At 37.0% G+C, this 27,956-nt stretch overlaps 1 protein-coding gene across 10 annotated transcripts in view; it reads left to right on the top strand.

Moving 5' to 3' along the window:
• The first annotated feature begins 3,193 nt into the window (after positions 1–3,193).
• LOC131347818 (uncharacterized) overlaps positions 3,194–27,956 on the top strand; it is a 56,706-nt gene continuing 31,943 nt past the window's right edge. For 4 of the 10 annotated variants that reach the window (XM_058382226.1, XM_058382230.1, XM_058382227.1 and 1 more), the window contains exons 1-11: positions 3,194–3,350; positions 3,559–3,750; positions 4,368–4,603; positions 4,752–4,851; positions 5,777–5,968; positions 8,417–8,622; positions 8,925–9,072; positions 10,001–10,192; positions 10,643–10,848; positions 11,219–11,342; positions 11,648–11,839. In XM_058382226.1, the coding sequence (XP_058238209.1) occupies positions 3,341–3,350; positions 3,559–3,750; positions 4,368–4,603; positions 4,752–4,851; positions 5,777–5,968; positions 8,417–8,622; positions 8,925–9,072; positions 10,001–10,192; positions 10,643–10,848; positions 11,219–11,342; positions 11,648–11,839 (1,798 nt within the window). In that variant the 5' untranslated portion in view covers positions 3,194–3,340. Of the gene's footprint in view, positions 3,351–3,558; positions 3,751–4,367; positions 4,604–4,751; positions 4,852–5,776; positions 5,969–8,416; positions 8,623–8,924; positions 9,073–10,000; positions 10,193–10,642; positions 10,849–11,218; positions 11,343–11,647; positions 11,840–12,405; positions 12,612–12,967; positions 13,979–27,866 lie in introns of those variants that run through there. The other 6 variants (XM_058382231.1, XM_058382229.1, XM_058382228.1 and 3 more) reach the window with 4 other exon arrangements.

The following is a 27,956-nucleotide window of genomic DNA, read 5'->3' as shown; positions in this document are numbered from 1 at the left end:
CGGCTGAGATTTGACTTCAGAATGACCCAAAGTATGTGTCTTTAATTCAATCTTCCTGCTTGATGTTTATATGACATTGTTCTGATCTTCTTAATCATTTGCTACTTAAGAAATTTGTAGCATATGCTTTCTTCAGCCACATTCCATTAACCCTTAATTTAACCTCTTTTTGCTCCTGATGTACAGTCTTTCCAACAATTATCAGATTTTTTGTCTTGGTCCTTGGGAAGACCATGGATTCCCACAAGACCTTTTTGGACCGTATCACAATATCACGAAGGCTTCATGAAGTGTCTTCAGAGAAGGACAGTGATGTCATCTTTGCTTTTGTTCCAATTGTGTCTCGAGCTGGTACAGACATTGAAGCTGCAGTGGAAAAACTTCCTCGTGAGCACAAATAACTTTCTCTTTATGAGTAAAACTTAATTTGTTTATTCTTAAAAACAAAAATCTCTCTCATTCTCTCTGTCTCTCTCTCTCTCTCTCTCTCTCTCTTTCTCTCTCAGAGAGTAAACCTGTTGTTCTCGTGGCGCTCCACCACACATTTAATCCAGATTATGTTGCTCCGGACAGCAGAGACCATGTAAACAAGGACAGAGTTTTTGCTGTAGATTGTCTGTTTGATGAAGATCGAGGGCTGCTGAACTGCCTGCGCAACGAGGACGCAATCAGAGCTGTGAAGAAACATCTGAATACAGATAACTCTTTTGAGAATAACAGATGTGATGTCTGTGCTATGGTAAGGAAAATGTAACCTCATATCACTGTATTTCTTGGTCAGGAGAAAGAAGTAAAAAAAATATGTTTATCAGAACATCACCCACATCAATCTCACCACAAATTTGGTCAAAAATACACACTAAATGATCACATACACGCATCAACTTTTCTAAACTTTGTTGTGTCTCTGGTCTCGCCACATTGTCTGTATATGACTCCTGGTAACATTTAAAAATATTAGCAAACACGAAATAAGCAAAACAAAATACATATGATTTTTCTGAATGATACTAATACTACTACTACTACTACTACTACTACTACTACTACTACTACTAATAATAATAATAATAACAACAATAATAAATTTAAGTTTCTCCACATTTGTAAATTAAGCAACTAAAGGTCTGTGCACATGGAGGATTAAAATTTCATAACAACAAACAAACAAACAAACAAATAAATGGCATCTTCTGGTCAAAATATTTTTACTTTGCATGTTTTTTTGTTTTTTTATATATTTTTAATAAATATTTATTTATTTAACCAAATACAATATAAAATGTTTCTGATGTCATAATCTTTTTTTGTTTTTTTTCTCAGCTGGAGCAACATGGAATCCATCGTAAGTGGATATATATCGGTGCTGGTGTTTTAGCTCTGCTCATCATCATCATCCTTTTACTTAAGGTATTAGTTTAGCCCTGCATGTGTGTTTAAAGGGTTTCATAGAAATAATAAAAAAATATCTGTATGTGTTTTTATTTTATAGAATTTAGTAACAGATTAGTTTAATGAGCTCTCTTTCTCTCAATTTTCTCACCATTTATTGCTTTTTAACGCACAGCTTTGCAATGGAGACACAAAATTATATTTACAGAACAGATTTGTTTCCTCCTTTTAACCTCAAAGAGTGAACAGAAACATCCTGGTCATTTTGTCTTGTATGTAGACACTTACAAGTGTGTGTGTGTGTATATGTATGTGTGTGTGTATGTGTGTGTGTGTGTGTGTGTGTGTGTATGTATGTGTGTGTGTATGTGTGTGTGTGTGTGTGTGTGTGTGTGTGTTTGTTTGTTCCTCAGTATAGATATGAAATCAAATCACTTCCTTTTCAGCTTGGATATTAGAATTATTTAGGTTCATGTTATGATAAGTGACAAAGTTAGCTTTACTTAAGTAGAAGTTGTTTTTGTTGTTGTTGTGGTTATTGTTTTGTTATTTTTTCACACCTGTTTTGTATGTAGTATAATAGTCAGGGTTTTTTGCAAATAAAAAATAAAAGAATAAAATGCAAAAGTTTTACCCTCTGGATCTATAATATTATGTGTCTATTTTGCTCAGGAGAAATAATGGCTTTTTGTGCCTCACTCACTCACACATCACTGAATTTTGCTATTTCTGATTAACCTGGTGTAATATATAACTATAACTAGTTTAACCAGCTAGATTAGGTAACATGTTCCTTTCTCTTTTGGGGAATCTGTGCAATATGTCCATAGAACACTATACATTTCACTGCATTTCACTGTCGCATTACGACAGCCGTAAAGATTCACTTTATTAACAGAATTATCACGAGTCATTGTCTGAGCCAGAAAACTCCTCCAAATTTACTTAGAATAGTGCACTGTTTGGAACAGTAGTATGCATTTTGAGGATTGGCTAGATGAAATTAAACTTAGCTAATATTAGCTCGAATAAAAGACAATTCCATATGGCATTGATGTCTTTTAAAATGTTTAATAAAACTAAATTCTGAGCAAAAGGTTGAACAGATCCTGAAGATCCTCCGTTATTTCTGCTGGATAGGAAATTATCCCAAGACATTTTATCCATTTTATGTAAATGAAGGATTCAAGTTAGTAATCATATGCTACACTTGTTCAGGCATGTGACACAAATAATAACTGTAATAAAACAGTAAATGAAGGAAATGTCTTGAAAGTTTTGAAACACTACAATAAATTAGCATTAGCTCTGCTTTATCACACCACTGTATCATTGATTATAACAACACACCCTGTCATTTTATTCTTTACTCATTTCATGTTCATATAATAAAATTTTACTACAGGGTGTCCCAGAAATCTCCATACACAGAGGACTGTATATGTTGATTGTTCTGTCATTAGTGGATGTTTGTTGACGTCCACTTCCTGGTTGTTCCACAACACTTTTTTTTTGTTTATTATTATTACACCCCCCACCCCCCACCCCCAATATTAATGAACAGTGTGATGTTTGCCATTTTGTCACAACTTGCAATGATAAAATAAAAATAATAATAATAATAATAATAATAATAATAATAATAATAATAATAATAGCATAAACTAAGTATGAAACATTTTGAAAGATATTTTCCTTAAAGTGTTTATTTCCCCAGTATAAAGAGTTTTTTGGGACTGCTGTATTATATTAAACAGGAAGAGGTGGAGGCTCTAATTATAGAGACTCAGTTACAGGGACTCTGAAACACAGTCTGCTTTCTAATAGTGAAAGTAAAAGCATCAGAGACCCCTTTTCTCTCATTTCTCCTATCTGAGGTTTGCACATCACTTGTTTTCCACCGGACTCCCTGTACATCGAGTAACTGGACTGAGATTTTACCTTCAAAATGGTTCAAGGTCTGTGTTCTTGATAAAATGTTAATGCATATCAGGTGATTTTATTCTGATGCTGTTTAATCATTTGCTCTGTGGATTACTTGCATTTTGTTTATAATATAGAATATGATATACTGTATACTGTACACTTATAATGTATAATATACTTCTTAACCCTAAACCTCATTCTTATTATGTTTGCTGTTGTTTTTTTTCCCTGGTGTTCCAGGAATTACCAGATGTTTTGTCATGGTCCTTGGGAACACCATGGATTCCCACAAGACCTTCATGGATCATCTCACAATATCACCAAGGCTTCGTGAAGTCCATTCCATAAAGGACAGTGATGTCATCATTGCTTTTGTCCCAATCGTGTCTCGAGTTGGTACTGACATTCAGGCTGCAATGAATGAGATTCCTAGTAAGTACAAAACACTCGATTTTACAGGAAAGAGTTAATCAGATAAATAACTGAATATTAAACTGGGAATTTAAGAGATAAAATAAACTGCAGTAAGCATCAGCACTACTCTAATTTAATATTCTACTGTTATAAGAGCTTTTCAGTCACACCCGTGTCTCATTTTAATTCAATTCAATTCAATTCAGTTTATTTGTATAGCACTTTCATAGTCATTGTCTCAAAGAAATTACAGAGCTTCACAGAAATATAGAAAGACATTATAAAAATTTGCACTCTTCACCCTGATTAGCACCATTCTATAAGTATTCTATCTGTAAGCATTCTATAAGCATCTCATTGTCAAGCTTTTGTTGCTTGTGCCCCATTTTTCATTCTCTTGCATGCTTCTGCCATGGATTGTTGGTTTCAGTTTATGGTTCTAATGCCCACAGATTTAGTTTTTGTTTTGTATTTTACAAAATAAAATCTGCACTTGATTCTGCTCTAAATCCCTGATATTATTACACCTCTCATCAGTTACTGATGGGGAAAAGTCTAATTTATTAACTCACTGTTATCTCTCTCTCTCTCGCTCTCTCTCTCTCTCTCTCTCTCTCTCTCTCTCTCTCTCTCAGAGGATAAGCCTGTTGTTCTCGTGATGCTCCACCACACCTTTAATCCAGATGCCGTTGTTCCAGATGTCAGATCCTATGTGTACAGGGAGGATGTGTTTGTTGTAGATTGTCTCTTTCATGAAGATCAAGGGTTGTTGAGATCCCCGCGCAACGACGACGCAATCAGAGCCGTGAAGAATCACCTGAACAGAGAGGATCACTCTAAGAAAACACAACGACTCTACTGCCCACTGCTGGTCAGAAGTTTAAAGTGATCAATTTACTGTATTTTGCATGTGCAGTGTGTGTTTTGATAGAAAGGAAAAATTTCCACAAAACATGATTTTGGTGAGTCTGTATTTCTATTTAATCAATTTTTTTATTTTTTTTTTATTTTTTTTGCAGATGGACTGGAGAGTTTGCCATTGGATAGTCCTTGGTGTAGTTATTGGTGCAGCTATTGGTGCAGCTATTGGTGCAAGTATTGGTGCACATGGTGGTGCAGGTATTGGTGCAAGTAGTGTTGTGGTTGGTGGTGTGGTCATTTTATGATTGTTAAATATTGTGAAGAGCATTCTACTCCCCACAGTCCTCTTGTTTAAATTCTCATTATTAATGATTTAATATCTAATTAAAACAACATAGTTCAGTGTGCATGATATTTCATCCCTGAGCTTCTTCTACATTTATATCAATAATATAATGTAATAGTGCAGGTGTTACCAGCCTCAGACCTAGGGGGTATCTGTGCTGGCAGCAAATGATACACAGCCAACCTGAGATAAGCAGTTCCTTTCATGGGCGCGTGATCGCCATCTATTGCCGTGGCGGCGTAATGCCACAAAGATGTTTTACCTTATCTAGAAAAGTTCTCATTTTGTAAATAAATAAATAAATAAAGATGCACACACCCATACACATTTAAATGGGGGTGGGGGGTGGGGGTTACTGCTTGAGGTACACTCAGAAATTATATTTTCTCAGCCCATTGCACAGGTCTTCATGTCCTCCTGCTGAAGACTGCATGTGCTTTACACTGTGGCTTTGTAGGGTTTAGGAGAACAGAAATCATATCTGTATATAGATTATAATATAGTCTTATTATATGAGAGACTATAGACACAGATTAGCTTCATCATCTCTCTCTTTAACCTACATCTATCACTTGTTGCTTTGTGGGAGCTTTGTTTCCTCACCAAACCTCACTGAGTGTCACTCTGGATTGAAACGTCCTTGTGATTTTTTAGTCAACCTAGCATAGACATGAAATCAAATATGACCTGACAAATGTATATTTCTTCACACCTGACTAAAACTTTTGCACACTATTATAATACACAATATGATATACTGTATGTTCTATTTATAATATATAATATATTTCTTAAATCTAAGATGTTTGCTGCTGTTTTTTTTCCCTGGTGTTCCAGGAATTACCAGATCTTTTGTCATGGTCCTTGGGAACACCACGGATTCCCACAAGACCTTTATGGATCATCTCACAAAATCACCAAGGCTTTGTGAAGTCCATTCCATAAATGACAGTGATGTCATCATTGCTTTTGTCCCAATCGTGTCTCGACCTGGTGTTGACATTCAGGCTGCAATGAAGAAGATTCCTAGTAAGTACAAAACTGCAATAAACATCAGCACTACTCTAATTTAATATTCTACTGTCATGATAGCTTTTCAGTCACTTGTTCCCAGGGGCGTCGCTAGGGCTATTCATTCGGGGCTCGATCCCCGGATGATTTTATTCTAGACCTGAATGTTTTATCCTGAATTTTCCACCGGAGTGTAGAGGAATTAAGTAAATGTTGATCGTTTTATTAGAGCACTGCTGCCGTTTACTGTACACGATTTTGACTGACATCTCTGCACACACACACACACACACACACACTCACACACGCACACACACACACACACACACTCACACACGCACACACACACACACACACGCACACACGCACTCACACGCACACACACACACACACACACACACACACTCACACACACACACACACACACACACTCACACACGCACACACGCACACACGCACTCACACACGCACACGCACACACACACTCACACACGCACACACACACACACACTCACACACTCACACACGCACACACGCACTCACACACGCACACACACACACACACACACACACACACACTCACACACGCACACACACACACACACTCACACACGCACACACACACACACACGCGCACACACACACACACACACACACACTCACACACGCACACACACACACGCACACACACGCACACACACACACACACACACACGCACACACGCACACACACACACACACACGCACACACACACACACACACACACGCACTCACACGCACTCACCCACGCACACACACGCACACACACACACACGCACACACACGCACACACACACACACACACACGCTCTCGCCAAAATACTGCGAGAGTGTGCGCTCGAATATGCTCTAGAACTGCTCTCGCGATACTTTAATGTCCTACACCTGTCGGTCTGCACAGCGCCGCTTTCACACCACGTGACTTAAATACCTTACAGCCCTTAAACGGGACAGCAATAAAAATGTCAGAAAACACAACAATCTTATTATTCAGATAAAAGTCTAACTTAATTTTTAATGTTAACACAGTTGATTAAAGTCGGCTAACAAATGTATGTTGTGTGAAAAAGGAGCCCCACTGTCTCTGGTTCTGAAAACCCCTGACATACAGGACCCTTTAGAATATTATTCCATACCCAAGACCTACAAAAGCCTTAAATTAAATCATCCTAAAGATAGATCTAAATAAAATCTAAACTGTTAAAGCACTAAGACATTACAGTCTGAACCTCATGACTTTCTATTATTCAACTAATGTGGTATTTAAGTTAAAATACAGACATGACTTAGGTGAACAATGGACCAGAACAAACTCCATCATTCGGCTGTTCTGTCAACTGATAAAGGAATTCTCAGCACTAGAAATACTAGTATGATAATTGACCGTTTTGCTCAAGGCTCGGAGATACTCTCTGATGATTCCACTCTCAAAGAAATAGGATAGAAAAGTCATCGAGAGCATGAAGTAGACAAGATACAAGCAGAGAGATAGTTGAGAGATGAGAGAACGATAAGAGAAGAGAAGCTGTAAAAAATAAAAAAATAAACAAAGAATAATTCATACAGTGAATTAGTGTGGCAGCATAAATCAGGAATGAAATAATAGGTGCAAGTATAATATAGATTATTGTAAAATAATAGTAATAATAAAGGATCTGCACGGCACAGCTTCATACACAAGCTGTAACAGATAATATTGCATGGCATACCTGTGTGTGAGAAAATGTCATGAATTTAATGAACTCCTTTTTTAGTAGCAAGACTCTGAAATGATGGGAGGAGTCAGAAAAAAGATTGAATTAAATTTTCTAAAGTTGCATACTGTTTGTGTTAATTTGTGTTTATTATTAAACAATATTACATAAAACTGCCCTTACAAAACGTGTTATTCTTGCTTACCCCCTCTCCTCAATTAGCCCCTGATGTTTTGGGCTCAGCCCCTGTTTTCAAATCCTAGATACGCCCCTGCTTGTACCCGTGTCTTGTTTTAATTTGAATCAATTCAATTTATTTGTACAGCACTTTTATGGACTTTGTCTTAATAAAATTATAGAGCTTTACAGAAATATAAAAAATATAGACTAAAACTGACTAAAGTTAAAAATTAGCACTGTTCACCCTGATTAGCACCATTCTATAAGTCCCTGTGTTTTAGCTTCTCATTGTCAAGCTTTTGTTGCTTGTTTTCCATTCTCTCATTCTCTCTCATGCTTCTGCCTTAGTTCTTTGGTTTCAGTTCATGGTTCTAATGCCCACAGATTTAGTTCTTGTTTTGTATTTTATACAATAAAAATCTGCACTTGGATCTGCTTTAAATCCCTGATATCAACACACTTCTCATCAGTTACTGATGGGAAAAAGTCTAATTTATTAACTCACTGTTATCACATTCTCTCTCTCTCTCTCTCTCTCTCTCTCTCTCTCAGAGGATAAGTCTGTCGTTCTCGTGGTGCTCCACCACACCTTTAATCCAGATGCCGTTGTTCCAGATGTCAGATCCTATGTGGACAGGGAGGATGTGTTTGTTGTAGATTGTCTCTTTCATGAAGATCAAGGGTTGTTGAGATGCCCGCGCAACGACGACGCAATCAGAGCCGTGAAGAATCACCTGATCAGAGAGGATCACCCTGAGGTAAAGTCCTGAATGTTACCCCTTTGACATGGTTAGGAAATTATAGCCTTTTAATATGGTTTTTATTTGAGACTTAGCCTGAGTGTAATGGACAAGAGAAAGGAAGTGCAATTAAAGCAAACAGAAAACACAAAGGCTCTACTGCTGACTACTGGTCAGAAGTTTAAAATGATCACTTAAATATATTTTGCATGTGTAGTGACTATTTGTAAAGAAATAAAATATTTCCACAAAGCATCATTTAGGTGAGTCACAAACTGCATTACTTTTTTATCAATTTTTCATTTTTCATTTTTTTGCAGGTGGATGGCAGCTTTAACTATCAGATATTCCTTGGTGCAGTTATTGGTGCAGTTATTGGTGCAGTTATTGGTGGAGTTATTGTTTCAAGGTTTGGTGTGTATTGTGCTGCGGGAGCTGATGGGCGTTGTGGTGCACGTGGTGGTGCAGGTATTGGTGCAGTTGGAGGTGTCATTTTTATGATTGTTAAATGTTACAAAGAGCATTCTACTCACCACACTACTCTTGCTTAAATTCTCATAATTAATTATTTAATTCCTGATTAAAAAAAAAAAACATAATTCAGTCTGAATGATGTTTCATCCTTGAGCTTCTTCTAGATTTATATCAATAATATAATGTAATGATTTACAGTATTAGTGCTTAGTGCAGGTCTTCATGTCCTCCTGCTGAAGACTGCATGTGCTTTACACTGTGGCTTTGTAGGGTTTAGGAGAACAGAAATCATATCTGTATATAGATTATAATATAGTCTTATCCCAGTCACACTGGATTGAAACGTCCTTGTGATTTTTGTGTAGTGTGTGTGTGTGTGTTTGTGAGTGAGAGAGAGAGAGAGAGAGAGAGAGAGAGAGAGAGTCACTCTGCAAACTTCAATTTTTTTCTCTGAAACACAGTCTGCTCTCTAATAATGAAAGTAAAAGTAACAGAGACCCTTCTTCACTCATTTCTCCTATCTGTGGTTTGCACATCACTTGTTTTCCACCAGACTCCCTGTACATCGAGTAACTGGACTAAATTTTACTTTCAAAATGGGTCAAGGTCTGAGTTCTTGATAAAATGTTAATGCATATCAGGTGATTTTGTTCTGATTCTGTTTAATCATTTGCTCTGTGGATGACTCAGAAACTGCACATTTCCTTAGTCATTTATAGCTTTAGATTTATCTATTTAACAAAATAAAACATTTACATTATTAGTACTGATTTAACAGCTTATAAATGAACATAAAGTATATTTAAAATTATAATATACAATATGATATACTGTATAATACACTTATAATATATAATATACTTCTTTAACCTAATCCTCATTCCTATTATGTTTGCTATTGTTTTTTCCCCTGGTGTTCCAGGAATTACCAGATCTTTTGTCATGGTCCTTGGGAACACCATGGATTCCCACAAGACCTTTATGGATCATCTCACAATATCACCAAGGCTTCGTGAAGTTCATTCCATAAAGGACAGTGATGTCATCATTGCTTTTGTCCCAATCACGTCTCGAGCTGGTACTGACATTCAGGCTGCAATGAAGAAGATTCCTAGTAAGTACAAAACACTCGATTTTACAGGAAAGAGTTAATCAGATAAATAACTGAATATTAAACTGGGAATTTAAGAGATAAAATAAACTGCAATAAGCATCAGCACTACTCTAATTTAATATTCTACTGTTATAAGAGCTTTTCACTCACACCTGTGTCTTGTTTTAATTTTATTCAATTTATTTGTACAGCACTTTTTAGCTTGTGTACTGGTTCAATCTTTCTCAGACTGCTTCTGCCTTAGATCTTCGGTTTTGCTTTATGGTTCTAATGTCCACAGATTTAGTTTTTGTTCTGCATTTTAGACAATAAAAATCTGCACTTGAATTTGCTCTAAATCTCTGATATCAACACACCTCTCATCAGTTACTAATCGGGAAAAGTCTAATTTATTAATTCACTGTTATTACATTCTCTCTCTCTCTCTTTCTCTCTCTCTCTCTCTCTCAGAGGATAAGCCTGTCATTCTCGAGATGCTCCACCACACCTTTAATCCAGATGCCATTGTTCCAGATGTCAGACCCTATGTGGACAGGGAGGATGTGTTTGTTGTAGATTGTCTCTTTCATGAAGATCAAGGGTTGTTGAGATGCCCGCGCAACGACGACGCAATCAGAGCCGTGAAGAATCACCTGATCAGAGAGAATCACCCTGAGGTAAAGTCCTGAATGTTACCCCTTTGACATGGTTAGGAAATTATAGCCTTTTAATACGGCCTTTATTTGAGAGTTAGCCTGAGTGTAATGGACAAGAGAAAGGAAGTGCAATTAAAGCAGAAACGTGTCTCACAAATGAAACATGCACAATGTCCCCCTCATTACTTGCTCGGTTTAAGCAAACTGCACAATGCTGAACAGAAAACACAAAGACTCTACTGCCCACTACTGGTCAGAAGATTATAATGATCACTTCATTATGTTTTTCATGTGCAGTGTGTGTTTTTAGAAAGGAAAATGTCCACAAAACATGATTTAATTTAGTCACATTCTATATTTCTTTTTAATCATTTTTTAAATTTTTTTGCAGGTGGCCTGCAGCTTTAACTATTGGACAGTCCTTGGTGCAGTTACTGGTGCAGTTATTGGTGCAGTTTTTGGTGCAGTTATTGTTTCAAGTATTGGTGCGCATTGTGATGCAGGTGCTGATGCAGGTATTGGTGTGGTTGATGGTGTGATCATTTTTATGATTGTCAAATATTACAAAGAGCATTCTACTCACCACACTGTTCTGTTTAAGTCAACCCAGCATAGACATGAAATCAGATCTGACCTGACAAATGTATATTTTTAAAATCATTCTAACTTTACAGCATTTCTTCACACCTGAATAAAACTTTTGCACAGTATTATAATACACAATATGATATATTGTATAATCCACTTAAAGCATATGAAATATTTCTTAAACCTAAATCTCTCTTATTATGTTTGCTGTTTTTTTTCCCTGGTGTTCCAGGAATTACCAGATGTTTTGTCATGGTCCTTGGGAACACTATGGATTCCCACAAGACCTTTATGGATCATCTCACAAAATCACCAAGGCTTCGTGAAGTTCATTCCATAAAGGACAGTGATGTCATCATTGCTTTTGTCCCAATCGCGTCTCGACCTGGTACTGACATTCAGGATGCAATGAAGAAGATTCCTAGTAAGTACAAAACACTCGATTTTACAGGAAAGAGTTAATCAGATAAATAACTGAATATTAAACTGGGAATTTAAGAGAAAAAATAAACTGCAATAAGCATCAGCACTACTCTAATTTAATATTCTACTGTCATGATAGACTTTCAGTCACTCACACATGTGCCTTGTTTTAATTTGAATCAATTCAATTTATTTGTACAGCACTTTTATGGACTTTGTCTTAATAAAATTATAGAGCTTTACAGAAATATAAAAAATATAGACTAAAAATGACGAAATTAAAAATTAGCACTTTTCACGTTTCTATGTTTTTGCATCTCACTGTCAAGCTTTTGCTGCTTGTGTCCCATTCTCTCATTCTCTCTCATGCTTCTGCCTTGGATCTTCAGTTTCAGTTTATGGTTCTAATGTCCACAGATTTAGTGTTCTTGTTTTGTATTTTATAAAATAAAAAAATTGCATTTACTGATGGGGCAAAAGTCTAATTTATTAACTCACTGTTATTACATTCTCTCTCTCGCTCTCTCTCTCTCTCTCTCTCTCTCTCTCTCTCTCTCTCTCTCTCAGAGGATAAGCCTGTCGTTCTCGTGGTGCTCCACAACACCTTTAATCCAGATGCCGTTGTTCCAGATGTCAGACCCTATGTGTACAGGGAGGATGTGTTTGTTGTAGATTGTCTCTTTCATGAAGATCAAGGGTTGTTGAGATCCCCGCGCAACGACGCCGCAATCAGAGCCGTGAAGAATCACCTGATCAGAGAGGATCACCCTGAGGTAAAGTCCTGAATGTTACCCCTTTGACATGGTTAGGAAATTATAGCCTTTTAATATGGTTTTTATTTGAGAGTTAGCCTGAGTGTAATGGACAAGAGAAAGGAAGTGCAATTAAAGCAGAAACGTGTCTCACAAATGAAACATGCACAATGTCCCCCTCATTACTTGCTCGGTTTAAGCAAACTGCACAATGCTGAACAGAAAACACAAAGACTCTACTGCCCACTACTGGTCAGAAGATTAAAATGATCACTTCACTGTATTTTGCATGTGCAGTGTGTTTTTAGAAAAGAAAATATTTACAAAAAGCATCATTTAGTTGATTCACATTCTATATTTCTATATTTTTTTTGCAGGAGGATTGCAACTCATGCAATTGGAAAGACCATGCTGCAATTATCAGTGTGGTTATTGGTGCAGTTATTGGTGCAGTTATTGGTGCGGTCATTGGCGCGGTCATTGGTGTGGTCATTTTTATGATTGTTCAATATTACAAGAAGCACTGTACTTACCGTAATCTTCGTGATTAAATTTTAATAATTAATGATTTATTTCATGTTTAAAAAAACACAGTTCAGTCTGCATGGTGTTTCATCTTTGAGCTTCTTCTAGATTTATATCAATAATATAATGTAATGATTTACAGTATTAGTGCTTAGTGCAGGTCTTCATGTCCTCCTGCTGAAGACTGCATGTGCTTTACACTGTGGCTTTGTAGGGTTTAGGAGAACAGAAATCATATCTGTATATAGATTATAATATAGTCTTATTATATGAGAGACTATAGACACAGATTAGCTTCATCATCTCTCTCTTTAACCTACATCTATCACTTGTTGCTTTGTGGGAGCTTTGTTTCCTCACCAAACCTCACTGAGTGTCACTCTGGATTGAAACGTACTTGTGATTTTTGTAGAATCCAGATATCCAGATTTTTTTCATAATGACCACAAATATCTGTTATTTTAATAATATGTAATACTCATTATTATCATTATCATTATTATTATTTTTTTGACATTGTAACAGTACCTGAACATTTCCATTTCAGTCTGCATATGTGATTGATTTCTGTATCTTAGTGTAGTGTTTATGGGTGCTGTTTTCAGTTTAATCCCTAAGCTCATTTCTGACGTTCTCACAAAAGATACCAGATGAGGAGAGTTTACAAAGCTGATAAATCACACTGCTCAGATTGACCGCATGCAGCCAGCAGTTCACTGTTCATCATGATGTAATAGAATTTCTCAGTGCATAGAAATATATGAAGAATTCTGTGTAAAATGTAGTGTGTGTCTCTTGTGTTGTCATTTTAGTAAAAATGCCTGCTGAGTAAATAAATAAAGGAATAAAGTGAATTAAAATCACTTGCAGTAACGAGCTGTTGTTTTATTAAAACATACAACTGGACATTTCTTATAGTAAGGTACACAGTTAAAATGGCTTCCTGGTGTCACTCATAGATATACAAGCTACAGTCATACATAGGTGGCAGAGTGCACACTAGAAAGTGGACACTACAAAGTGGACACTACTCCAGAAGTCGTGTGCTGTTCATTTTTAAACAACTTCTTTGTTAAATGATATGTAACAGATTTCAGGTGATTTGTTTTTCATTTTTTCACCTGATTTTTCTTCTATATAGTATAAAAATGTTAATTTTTTTTGCAAACAATTATCATAAGTCATTGTTTGAGCTAGAAAAATGACATGTTGTTTGCTACAGCATTAAATATGTCACAATCCAAATTTACTTATAACTGGGCGCTGTTTGGAACAATAGTATGCGTTTTGGGGGTCACGTCCAGGACCCCCGCCCTGTGCGGGGTTCGAACCCGGTGTTCTGTCGAGTTGCGCTACCTATCGAGAAATGCTACTTTCCGGTTTTGCGCATGCGCAACAACAAAATCTTAGACTGCGTTTCCACGCCCATAAATCTATGCAACCTTAGTGTGGAGAATCTTCGCGAAGGACTGTTTAATGGTGTGCAATGTCTTTATAAACCTTTTAATGCGTGTTTTGTCCTGTATACATGTAAATATTTGCATGTACACACTGGCTTTTCAGCATAATGAAGAAATTAGCTGACATTGGCGTGCAGCATGTTATCTTTAAACAAATGTATCTCGTTATAACATAAGTGCGTACATGTCGCTGTACCTTTTAAGACCTTTTAGCTTTAAAATTAAAAATCATAATGTCAATTATTTAAGCTGTTTTCTTTGTAAATCCCTTACTTGTTATAACGTGATATGTATGGTGTTATAACACTACACATCACTTGTGTGTTGTAAAGTTATCCCCTGTCTCTCTGCATAGCCATGGAGAAAAGGTGGGAAGAAGTGTTTAACTTTCTTTCTCTGGGATCATACCCATCTGGGTATAACAAGTCCCAGAAATGAAACCTTAGGAGATATGCTTCGAATTTTGCAGTAAAGGGTGAGCATCTGAAATACATTCAAATGAAGCTATTGTCTCGGCAAGATAGCTGTTTTATGATTCTAGGTCTTTAATGGATGTTCACTGCAGAGGGAGAGCTCTTCTTTGGAAGCAGAAGAGCCATCAAATCCAAAGATGATGCCAAAAAGCTCTTCAAGGAATTTCACTCCTCTCCAATAGGAGGGCATTCGGGCATCTTAAAAACAAGATCTGCTATGTGCTCCAGATTTTACTGGCTTGGCATGTCCATCGATATTGACAACTGGGTATGTATTTGGAATTATTTTTTGTTTTTTTGAACTGTTGTGAAAATAAATATTAACAGCTTGTTTCTTAAAGGTCTTGGAATGTGACAAATACCAGAAGGTTGGGAGACCTTTGACAGCTGCACAGCCGTTAGAGTGTATAAAGGTAAATGTTTACAGTTTTGCCTTGACAACAATAGCTATTAATAAAGAAATTTTGAAAAAATATTTGACCTTGATAGGTGTCTGCTGTGGGAGCTCATTGGTATAGATTTAACTGGCCCTCTCCTAAAAACTGTGGCTGGCTTCCAGTATATTTTAACAGCCACAGATTATTTTTCAAAATGGGTTGAGGCTTTCCCATTAAGGAGTAAAACTGCAGCTGAAGTGGGACGCCATATTTGCTCCATCATATATAGACATGGCTGTCCCAAAAGAATCCTCTCTGACCAGGGAAGAGAATTTGTGAATGAAGTATGTGCATTTTTTTTTTACAAATACAAACCAGTAATTATTCCAGTGTGCTTTTTTTTTACAGTAACTTTTTTGTTTCAGCTCAACAACAGCCTCTGTGACATATTGGGAATTGACCGAAGTGTGACAGCTGCCTATCATCCCCAAACCAATGGCCTGGATGAGAAAACCAACGACAACAGAAAGCGGTAATTTCTTTTCAAGCTTTAAGTAGAGTTTTGTGAAACGGGCTTGTCTTGTTCAACTCCGTTTAACATTCCACCCTTGTGTTTCTTAGAGCTCTCACAAAATTGGTCAGTGAGAAGCAGAACAACTGGGATGTCTACTTGGATGCGACATTGTTTTCATTGAGATCAAAGATGCAGACCACTACAAAATATTCCCCATTTCTTTTGATGTATGGGAGGGAGGCAGTTTTCCCCTCTGAGCTTCCTGTTGACATGCCGGTCAGTTTGTTTCTGGAGTCCTTTAAAAACTACTTATAATGAACTTGGCAAGATGAGTTCATTTTCTTCACCAGCCATCTGTATATATATTACTATACCTTTTTTCTTTTTAGCTTTCCACTGTACTTCCTCCTGATGAGACAACTTCTGGACAAAAAAAAGAATAATTGGGAACTAGTAAAAAAATCAGCAGCAGAAAATATCACCAAGTCTCAGGAGAAACAAAAGCAGGCCTATGAAAAAAGACTACAGAAGAAGTACAAAAATATGGTTTATCGTATCGGAGATGAGGTGCTGCTGTTCAACATGAGGAAGCGGGGAAGGGAGGAAGAATCGAGCCTGATTTTTCCGGACCTTATGTCATTCAGGCAATACGTGTCAAGCTGGTTACATTGTCCAATTCTGAAGGGGTAACTTTGAAGAATAGGTACAATGTCAGCCACATCAAGCCTTACAGAAGAAGCCAAACTGAAAGTCCAGTCCACAGTCAACGATCACCCAAGATCTGCAAAGTGTCGGAGAAAAAATAATATACCCAGCTTTGAATTATATAGCTAGCTTTAAAAGTAGCTTAAGTAATAATGTTCTCAATGCTCTAAGCTCTGACTTAGCAATATTCTGCCTAAGAGTAGTGTGTATCCATCAAGAATTATTTAGCCATTGATTAAGTAGTTAACTTTGATTAATAATAGCTATAATAATCAGATATAGCCTCATAGTCTTTATAATAATCATGCAGAATTATTAATGGCAGCATGCTAGCGTAATAACCACACTGGGACTGAAGAAACAGAAAAGAGGAGAGATTTATTGGAACATTAGGAGTTACAACTCAGTCAGCCAGCCTATCCAATGGGATCAGTGGGACCGGAGGGTCAGTTGTAGAAGACGGAATCTCGGGATCCTGAGGAGAAGTTGGAGCGTAATCAGTGGGAGAAGTTGGGGGCGAATAGTCAGGAGAAGATTGAGGAATATCATGAACACTGTAAGGCATAGGCACAAATTCAGGAGAAAGTTGGGGAATGTCAGGGGAATTAGGAGATGAAGAAGAGTCAGAGGAAGAATCATTAGAGGAGATCTCAACAGGGAAATCCTCAGTCTGGATGCCCTGGGAGGTGGTGCGTGTCCAGTGCCAGTAGAAGGTCTGAGTAGACTGATCACAGGTTGTGGGGTGAAATTGGGTGCTCTGATCAAGACAGACGGTATCTCTCACGATATGGTGAGCAAGGTAAGGAGACTCAGGAATAAAGGATTCAGATAGGTGTTCCAGGAAACCAGTAAGTTCAATGGCCAGACAGGATAGCTGATACTGGCGATAGCGTCGCAGAGCACCCCTGGGACTTCTCTGGAAGATAGCGCGACGGGCTGACTGAGCTAGAAGGAAAAATGGGAAATGGGGAGAGATGAGTGAAGATGAGTGAAGTGCATATTGCGGGACTAGGTAATCAGCAAAAGAGAGCGTGTACTAAGGCAAAAGGAACACAGTGTGGGAAGTAGGCCAGGTCACTGTGACATGACAGTGATAGGCAGGTAGAGGAGACAATAGCATTGGAATACTAGCAACCAACAGTGATGAAAAGAGGAAAGGATATGAGGCAGCTTAATGGCAAAGCTTATTTTAAAAATAGTAAATAAAACTTAGATCAAGTAAGTAGAGGGAAAAGTCATCATGACATAGAGGAAGAGAGCAAGGTACTTACACATTGTTGTGGAGGGCAACGCGCGAGGTCAGGATGAGCCGAGGAAGCACCTTTGAGAGGTGACGGTCAAATGAAGTCAATAAGGAAGTGGCGCCTATAAGTAAGCGCCAATTTTTTCTAAAAATTGTTGACTTAGCCTAAAAATAAGGGGAACTGGAGAGGAGGAAAATTGACGTCATCGAGGGGAGGATGGTATCAATTTAGGGGCGGTATCGGGACAAATGCGAAAATAATGGGAACTGGGAAACGTATGTAAACTAAGGAAGGAGGGACTAAAGTAGCCATACACTGAATATAATGGGAAATTGCTGGAAATATTTAAATTAGAGAAAAGGAGGCGCCCCGGGGCGCCTGGGGTATAAGTAGAGGGGACTTTTTCGGGGTTTTTGAGACCAGCTGCTCTCTTCAGATATGCATGTTGTTGACTGCATGGCTGAATAAAGAAACCCGCCTCTTCTCATCTGTTGACTGAGATCTCTTTTATTTCGGCTAAGTTTTATAGCTTGTGGAGGTCATTGGGAAAGCTAAGAGAAATAGATACAAACAAAAATTCCACCCTGTGATATGTCCACTCGGAGGGGGCTCTGAGTTCCGACAAAAGAAAGCAAGACGAGGCCATTTTCTGATAGCCCGCACTCACTGACCATGGGAGAGGATTCGGAAGTAACAACTGAAGACGCTTCCACATTGCCACAGAGGCCTTCAGTTATTCATTTTGCTCCCAAAAAAGACATTAAAATCCCTGATGTCAGAATAGAGGTAAAAGCAAAATCACTACCTGAAAAGCCTGCATGCATCTGCCTTGAATATAATGCCTCTTGTTTAGTGTTTATTTAATCTAAAAGTTTACATCTCACTACATGTTGTAGAACTGTGCATGTGATAAATAAACAATCTTGAATGTTGAATGATTGACAGGATGCCTCAACGAATGTAAAGGAAAGCATAGAGGAAAGAGGTTGTGATCACTGAGTTCTATGTTTGACAGTTGACCTGTTGGTCATTTGGTCACGTTTGTTTGAATGTTCAAATTGTGCATGTTGGCCCGTTGGCCATTTTGACCTGTTGGTCACTGCTTCTCAAATACAGTTTATTGCCAGAAGTATGTGGATGCTTCTTCAAGTGAATGGATTTGGCCAGGTGTCATCATTGTATTGAAGGGGAATCTTAATTATGTAGCATGCAAAGACATTCTAGGGACCTGTGTGCATCCAATTTTGTTAGATAAACTCTGTATTCATTATACTGGGTTTAAAAGTAAAAATTAAACAAGCAAAAGTAAGTATGGTGTTCAGGTGTCCATGTACTTTTGGTAGAACAGTAACAGTAATAGTAAAAAATCTGTTTTAACATTTATGTTGTGTTTTCAGTTGGAATGCTGTGGGATGCAGAAGATGACGGCCGGGTGGAAGCAGTTGTTGGACCTTACAAACTGTATGATTCGTCTTTTCGTACGCTGTATGGGACCGAGTGGCTGGTTGGTGATGTAAGAGACTAAATGTCAGTGTTGAAAATGTATTATAAGAAATCTAAATCTAAAATTGTTTGTTAAATTTATTTTTGACATCTCAGGTTATTGATGCATACTTGCACATGCTCACTGAAAGGCAGCAGGCAAGTGGGAATTATATTTATGTAGCTTTTCTTAGATGTTTCTTATAATCCAGCATTATAAATTTACATTTTTTTAATACAGAAACCTGTTCACCATCTCAGTGCTGTTGTTGCAGGTTCATTGTTTTCTGGACAATTCCAGATACTCAGAAAGGTTATTTCAATATCACAGTTATTATCTATCAGTATTGATTATTAACAGCAATAATTAACAATAACCTGGTATTAAACCAATTCCTCAGATGAAGTTTCCAGTGGAACAAGTATGGATATGCCCTGTAAACGTTGGGGCTCACTGGATTTTAGTGGTTTGGTTACAGTGACATTATTTGCATGTATCTTTTTTTTAGTGTTGATTTAGTGTTGATGGTAAACATTTTTATACTAATGGTATAGGCACGTTACACATTATACGTTTATAAGTAACTGAAATTACTATTATGAATTAAAATGACATTTTGCAGTTCGCAGAAGATTATCTCGTGAGGGAAGACATCAGTACTGTCCAGACATCTGCACAAGCCAGTAACAAGGCAAGATTTGAAGTGGCTTGTGCACTGCTTCAGTGTAAAGGTCAGTGGCATCAAAAAAATATTTTTTTATTCATAAATCCAGAGGCGGACGAAGTACGCAGCTTCAGTACTTAAGGCAAAGTACAGATACGGCTCATCAAATGTTACTTGGATACAAGTGAAAGTTCTACTGACAGATGTTTACTTAAGTTAAAATACAGAAGCACTAACTTAAGAATTAAAGTGACGAATCGCATCCAAAATGTTGGGAAGAACTGAAGTTGATTGTTGATTGGCTGTCTCAGTGCCACCTATAGATTATCTAATCACGCTTTAGGAAGGAAACAGCAACAAAATAGCCAACTAAATAAATAAATAGCCTACTAAGGCTTTCCACACTTTTTTAAATTAAGATCTAATAAACATCTGTTTCGAAATTGATATATAGGTTTCGGTAATGAGGTTAGTTATTTCAGTAATGATAATAAGTATACTAGTCTGAGATTTATACTGAGACTTGTATACTAGTCTGAGATAATGCAGAAAGAAACAGATAATATTTGCACAATCATGCATTCAAGTTCAAAACAGTTTTATTGTCCAGTGCTTCAAAAATACAAAAGCCAAAATTAAAAAAAAAAAATAAGAAAAACATTAAACAGGAATAAACAGGACAACATTTCAACGTTTACCTAAAAAACATGAACCATTTCACCATGGCACTAAAAATAACTGACCACTGTCTTTTTTTCTTTTCATGTTCCTTCTTAGTCAGCTCTTCAGTTTTCTTTATTTTGCCAGTTTGTTTTCGTTTTTTATTCCTGGAAGCGGAAAGAAAGCATTACATTAAATTAGTCTCATAACATGGGGGAAAAACATTTTATGTATACATCATATAGTATAGACTTGATGCTTACTCTGTGTGTGTGTGTGTGTGTGTGTATATACTCTCATGTACATTTCCTAACACTGTAGAGTGTTTTTTGCTCATTACCCCTGCTGTAACATCTCCAAACCTAACCTCTCTCTCTCCCTCCTTCTGTACTCCTCCAGCAGTTCTGGGTTTCTGTAGAATTTTTCCCTGAACTTTGTCACCCTGGCTTTTGCTAAAGCTTTTTTTTTCTCACTTGCTGACTGTCTACAATGAAACAAATCATAAAGCAAAATATCAACATTTAGGAAATTTGAAATTAATATTAAATTCATAGGAGATATTTAAAAGTTATACACAATATGCTTAAATTCTCATTCCCATTATATAAGTTCTCTTTACCACAACTGGCCTTAAATGGTTGCGGTGTATGAGAATGGTGTTGCGGAGGATGAGGTGCCTCAGGATGTTTTGCTAACAATAGAGAAGCCATGATGGCTTTACAATTTTTTTCCCAATGCATATAATTAGACCTCAATAAGGTACGTTTTCGTAAAAAAAATTGTAAATCTAAACATTTTCGAAATGTAGAAAACTTCCTGTTTCGTGAATAATAATCAAAAAGTCGTGTTAAAATTCTGACAATAGAATATTTAACATTTAACTGGAGAGAAATAAAGATGATCTTACCTGGTCACCATCTTGAAGTAACTGTCCCATGTGCTCCATCACTCATAATCAAACTTTATTTCCATTCTGTATGTGTGTTTAAACAGTCCTCAAAAAGTGTTGTGGAGGATGAGAACATCAGGCATGGACACATCATTTTCCTACATTTTTTCATTATTATTATACATGAATATTCAGTAAATAATTTTTCTGTCATCTAGAATAATTTAGTAGAACTTTATTTAGTAGAACTACATTTATTTTTTTAATTTTTTTAATTTTTTTATGTTGATTTGTTTAAATTAAAACATAACACACATTCAGACACAGCCGGACGCGTTGCGGTAATAAGAATTTCAGCAGAAAATGCAGTAAAATAGAAAAAAAAAAATTAATTCTCATGTTGAAATTCCACATTGTGCAAGGTAGAGAACAGTATTGTCTTTATTCTGATGCTTTTTTATATTACTAAATTACACATTTTATATTCAAAATCATTAGTGCCGTGGTGTTTCAGTGGTTTCGTGAGAATCACCCAAGTATTTGACCGCTTTGCAAAACATGACTTAATACTTGGTGGCAAAACCCTTGTTGGCAATCACAGACGTCAGACGTTTCTTGTAGTTGGAATATCTGTGTATATTGTATCTAGGTATGCATGTATGAATATGTGAATATGTGTTTATGAATACTTTGTTAAACGTATTTGCTTTCTCACTCATAAATAAAATATTTGTAGTGTAATGTGATTCATCTACTCATAGAGAATAAGTGAAGCTACTACTGTTTAAAACCTTATGAAAACCATTGTTTTTAGGGAATGCAGCATGGTGTGCTCCTCACTTGAATATCAAACTCGCCAACAAGAGCATGATTGAAATGGTAAAGTATAACAAACGTGTTCTGTATGATCAGTTTACTCCTAAACATGTGTGCATATTACCATATAATCTACCATATTCTGGAGTCTTTTGTTTCTAATGCCTTTTTATTGATTTTGTTTCCTTTTTTGTAGGTGCAGTGTGATTCCTGCAGTAGGTGGGTACATTGTGAATGTGCCCAGTTTGAGAAAGAAAGTTGTGAACCATATTTGTGCAAAAAATGTTACAAATAATAAATGTTCTGGTGTGGCAGATCGAGACACATAATCTTCAAATAGTCTTCATAATTGTTTTCTTTAGTGTCCATAGCTGGTCTACTGTTCTGCTACTGATTAACAGATTATTTTAAATAATTTTATAAGACAATTAGACAAGTTTTATTCAGCTACCATGTCTTCTTAAAATAATTTAGGTAGTCAGATGTATAAATATCAAAACATGCTCCCCATATTCTTACAGTACAGATAGTGTTAGAGGTGGTGTAATATCAAGTGATTTTACACTGGGAGCATTATTTGATAGGGGATCATGGTCTGTCGAGACATGCTACCCATGAAATTTTAATTAATAATCTTATATTGAAGTATCAAATCATGCTCCACATATTCTTACAGTACAGATGTGAACCTGTAAGGTAGCATTTTTCGATAGGGTAGCGCAAATCGATAGAGTCCGCTAACGATTCGTGCTACGGTAGCATTTTTCGACAAAGCAGCAAAACTCGACAGAACACCGGCGAGAACTCTCTAGACATTCATACACTCCTATTGATTACACGGAGCCAAAAACTCTACTTCATTCAAGACTGTGGTACACATCTACATTTCCCTGTTGATTGTTGTACTAAATTTTCTCATTTTCCATACTATTGGTATTACCAGCTCTTTTCTTAATTATAATTGTTGATTAATACCTTTGTTGTTCAAGGGCTGAGTTGGTGCCAGATGAATGTTTGCATATATATATATATATATATACACTATACTGCCAAAAGTATTCGCTCACCCATCCAAATAATCAGAATCAGGTCTTCCAATCACTTCCATGGCCACAGGTGTATAAAATCAAGCACCTAGGCATGCAGACTGTTTTTACAAACATTTGTGAAAGAATGGGTCGCTCTCAGGAGCTCAGTGAATTCCAGCGTGGAACTGTGATAGGATGCCACCTGTGCAACAAATCCAGTCGTGAAATTTCCTCGCTCCTAAATATTCCACAGTCAACTGTCAGCTGTATTATAAGAACGTGGAAGTGTTTGGGAACGACAGCAACTCAGCCACGAAGTGGTAGGCCACGTAAACTGACGGAGCGGGGTCAGTGGATGCTGAGGCGCATAGTGCGAAGAGGTCACCAACTTTCTGCAGAGTCGATCGCTACAGACCTCCAAACTTCATGTGGCCTTCAGATTAGCTCAAGAACAGTGCGCAGAGAGCTTCATGGAATGGGTTTCCATGGCCGAGCAAACTGTGGGAACAGTTTGGAGCTGGCCCCTTCCTCTTCCAACATGACTGTGCACCAGTGCACAAAGCAAGGTCCATAAAGACATGGATGACAGAGTCTGGTGTGGATGAACTTGACTGGCCTGCACAGAGTCCTGACCTCAACCCGATAGAACACCTTTGGGATGAATTAGAGCGGAGACTGAGAGCCAGACCTTCTCATCCAACATCAGTGTGTGACCTCACAAATGCGCTTCTGAAAGAATGGTCAAAAATTCCCATAAACACACTCCTAAACCTTGTGGACAGCCTTCCCAGAAGAGTTGAAGCTGTTATAGCTGCAAAGGGTGGACCGACGTCATATTGAACCCTATGGATTAGGAATGGGATGTCACTTAAGTTCATATGCGAGTCAAGGCAGGTGAGCGAATACTTTTGGCAATATAGTGTATTTATGTGTGTGTGTGTGTGTGTACCTGTGCATAATTAAGTTGTTTTCGTATGTGGGAATGTTTTATTATTTATAGATTACAGATTATAGATTGCATATTGCATATATGTTAAACAGATTCTTTGTGTATGTGCCTTATTCAAGCAGTTGGTGAATATTTCGAATAATTCGAGACACATTTCATAAACACATTTTTGTGGTTAGTGTAAGACCCCGAACCCGAGACTCCAAATATTATTATAGATATAAAATTATTCGTATTTGGTGAGCTCAGACCCTGTAGAATTTTTTTTCCTCTTTTTGATTGATTACATATGACGAGTGGGTTACACTGACATTAAGTGTTTTAGATGTGGTAAAACAGGTCATCTTGTTCGGGCCTGCCCTGAGAGGCAGAGTGAACCCGGTGTTTCTGAGTGACCACTCTCCCTGGCAAGATTAGATCGTTTTTATGGTTTTAAGCATCAACTGACGCTTTTTACAAAGTGTTTTATTGTTCCAGTAGGTATCTCTGACCACAGTATGGTACAGTGTACTATCACTAAAGAGAACATTAAACCTAAGAGTGTCTACTGGCATTTTAACATTGCACTTTTAGAAGACGCTAATTTTAAAGAGTCTTTTATTTATTTATGGAATTGTTTTAAATCTGAGAAGGCAGCTTTTTAGCTCACTTCAGCTGTGGTGGGATGTGACAAAAACACAAGTCAAAGATTTTTATCAACAGCACACTCTCAATGTCACAAGAGACATTGTTAGATCTCTGAAAGCTCTGGAGATAGAAATATTCAAGCCCTCAAAAGTAAAAAAGCCAAAATGAACGACGTGTTAGACATTACTGTACAGGGGGCGCTGGTCCGCTCACGCTTTAAAAGTGCTGCAGAGATGGATGCTCCTTCAAAGTTCTTTTTCAGTTTAGAGCAAAAGAATGGACAGAAAAGGTTCATGCATGCTGTGCAAACAGAATCAGGGGATCTGAGCTGCAGGAGGGCCGTCCTGACCCTGCTACCGAAAAAGGGAGACCTGACCCACCTGAAGAACTGGCACCCGGTCTCACTACTGTGCACTGACTGCAAGCTGCTCTCAAAAGCATTAGCCTCGAGACTGACTAAGGTTATGGAGCAGCTCATTCACCAGGACCAGACGTACTGTGTGCCTGATAGGTCCATATTCGATAATGCGTATTTAATTCGTGACATTTTGGACATCTCCAGGCTGTTGGGCTTAAAGACTGGTCTGATTTCTCTAGATCAGGAAAAGGCTTTTGACCGGGTTGAACATGAATATTTGTGGAAGGTGCTGGAAGCCTTTAGGTTCAGTCCAGGTTTTATAGCCATGATCAAGGTGTTGTACAGTGACATTGAGAGTGTACTGAAGGTTAACGGTGGTTTATGTGCTCCTTTTAGAGTGTACAGAGGGATCAGGCAGGGCTGTTCCCTCTCAGGCATGTTATACTCTCTAGCAATTGAACCTCTTTTAATTAAGAAGTCATCTCTCTGGTTTCAATATTCCACACGCTAATGCCTCAATATGTTTATCAGCTTATGCAGATGATCTGGTAGTGATGATAAACACACAGAATGATGTGTTAACTGACATTTTAAACGACTTTCAGATTTTATCCTCTGCCAAGGTTAACTGGTCACTGATTTTAATTTTTATAAAAGTGTGAATGACTTGGATGTGATTAAATGTGTGTGGTGCTGTGAGAATGTTTTGTGCTCTGTTGCGGATGGAAAACTCAACTTTGCAGCAGAGCTAAACTAATCATCACCTATGTTTAAACTAATTTATTGACATTATTTTAATACGTATTTATTTATTAAGTCACTGTGCTTTCTATGATATGTGACTTGTTTAAATAAAGTTTTGTAAAAGTCAGAAGTCTCTCTCTCTCTCTGCATTAATTAATTATTATTGTTTTTTGTTTTCTCCAACTGTTTTTTCTTCTATATAGTATATATATATTTTATTTTGTTGCAAAACAACAATAATTAATGCAAAGAAATTTAAATTCTTATCCTCTGGATCCATAATATTAGTAAAAATATCTTTTTGAGTTGATAGTTTTGGTTTCAGTGTGATGTGGTTGCCATGTTGAAACAGCTTGCTGATCCGGCAATGATGAAAAAAAATTAATTAATAAACTAGGTATGAAGAATTTTGGAAGATATTTTGCTATAAGTGTTCATTTCCCCAGTAAAATGAGGATTTGGAACTGGTGTATTATATTAAACAGGAAAAGGTGGAGGCTCTAAGAACATTCTGGAAGTGGCTTTAATTATAGACTCTGTTACAGGAAGTATGCTACTTACTTTTTTTTTTCTCTGAAACACAGTCTGCTCTCTAAAAGAGAAAGTAAAAGTAACAGAGACCCTTCTTCTCTCATTTCTCCTATCTGTGGTTTACACATCACTTGTTTTCCACCGGACTCCCTGCACATCAAGTAACTGGACTAAATTTTACCTTCAAAATGGGTCAAGGTCTGTGTTCTTGATAAAATGTTAATGCATATCAGGTGATTTTGTTCTGATTCTGTTTAATCATTTGCTCTGTGGATGACTCGAGAAACTGCAGCATTTATTTTTGCTTAGTCATTTATAGCTTTAGCTTTATCTGTTTAACCTTGAACATTTATCCTTGACAAAATAAAACATTTACATAATTGTTACTCATTTAAAAACTAAAATGCACATAAAGTTTATATATACATCTATTATTACACATGAATTATGTATTATAAAATGCAATATCATATACTGTATAATACACTTCTATATAATAAACTTCTATAAACCTAATCTTCATTCTTATTATGTTTGCAGTTGTTTCCCGTAATTCTGATCCAGGAATTACCAGATGTTTTGTCATGGTCCTTGGGAACACCATGGATTCCCACAAGACCTTCTTGGATCATCTCACAATATCACCAAGGCTTCGTGAAGTCCATTCCATAAAGGACAGTGATGTCATCATTGCATTTGTCCCAATCGTGTCTCGAGCTGGTACTGACATTCAGGCTGCAATGAAGAAGATTCCTAGTAAGTACAAAACACTCGATTTTACAGGAAAGAGTTAATCAGATAAATAACTGAATATTAAACTGGGAATTTAAGAGAAAAAATAAACTGCAATAAGCATCAGCACTACTCTAATTTAATATTCTACTGTTATAAGAGCTTTCAGTCACTCAGACTTGTGTCTCATTTCAATTCAATTCATTTCAATTTATTTGTAGAGCACTTTTATGGATATTGTCTCAAAGAAATTACTGAGCTTTACAGAAATATAAAAAATATTGAATAAAAGTGACGTAGTTAAAAATTAGTACTCTTCACGCTGATTATCACCAATTCTATAATTTCCTCAATCAATCAATATGAAAACCTTCACTTGAATCTACTCTAAATCCACAATATCAACACACCTCTCATCAGTTACTGATGGGGAAAAAGTCTAATTTATTAATTCAGTGTTATCACATTCTCTCTCTCTCTCTCTCTTTCTCTCTCAGAGGATAAGCCTGTCGTTCTCGTGGTGCTCCACCACACCTTTAATCTAGATGCCGTTGTTCCAGATGTCAGATCCTATGTGTACAGGGAGG

This window comes from Hemibagrus wyckioides, linkage group LG27 (assembly GCF_019097595.1).
Source record: "Hemibagrus wyckioides isolate EC202008001 linkage group LG27, SWU_Hwy_1.0, whole genome shotgun sequence".
NCBI classification, from domain to species: domain Eukaryota; kingdom Metazoa; phylum Chordata; class Actinopteri; order Siluriformes; family Bagridae; genus Hemibagrus; species Hemibagrus wyckioides.
Note: the sequence above shows the minus strand (reverse complement) of the source record. Positions and strands in the feature narration are given on the sequence as shown.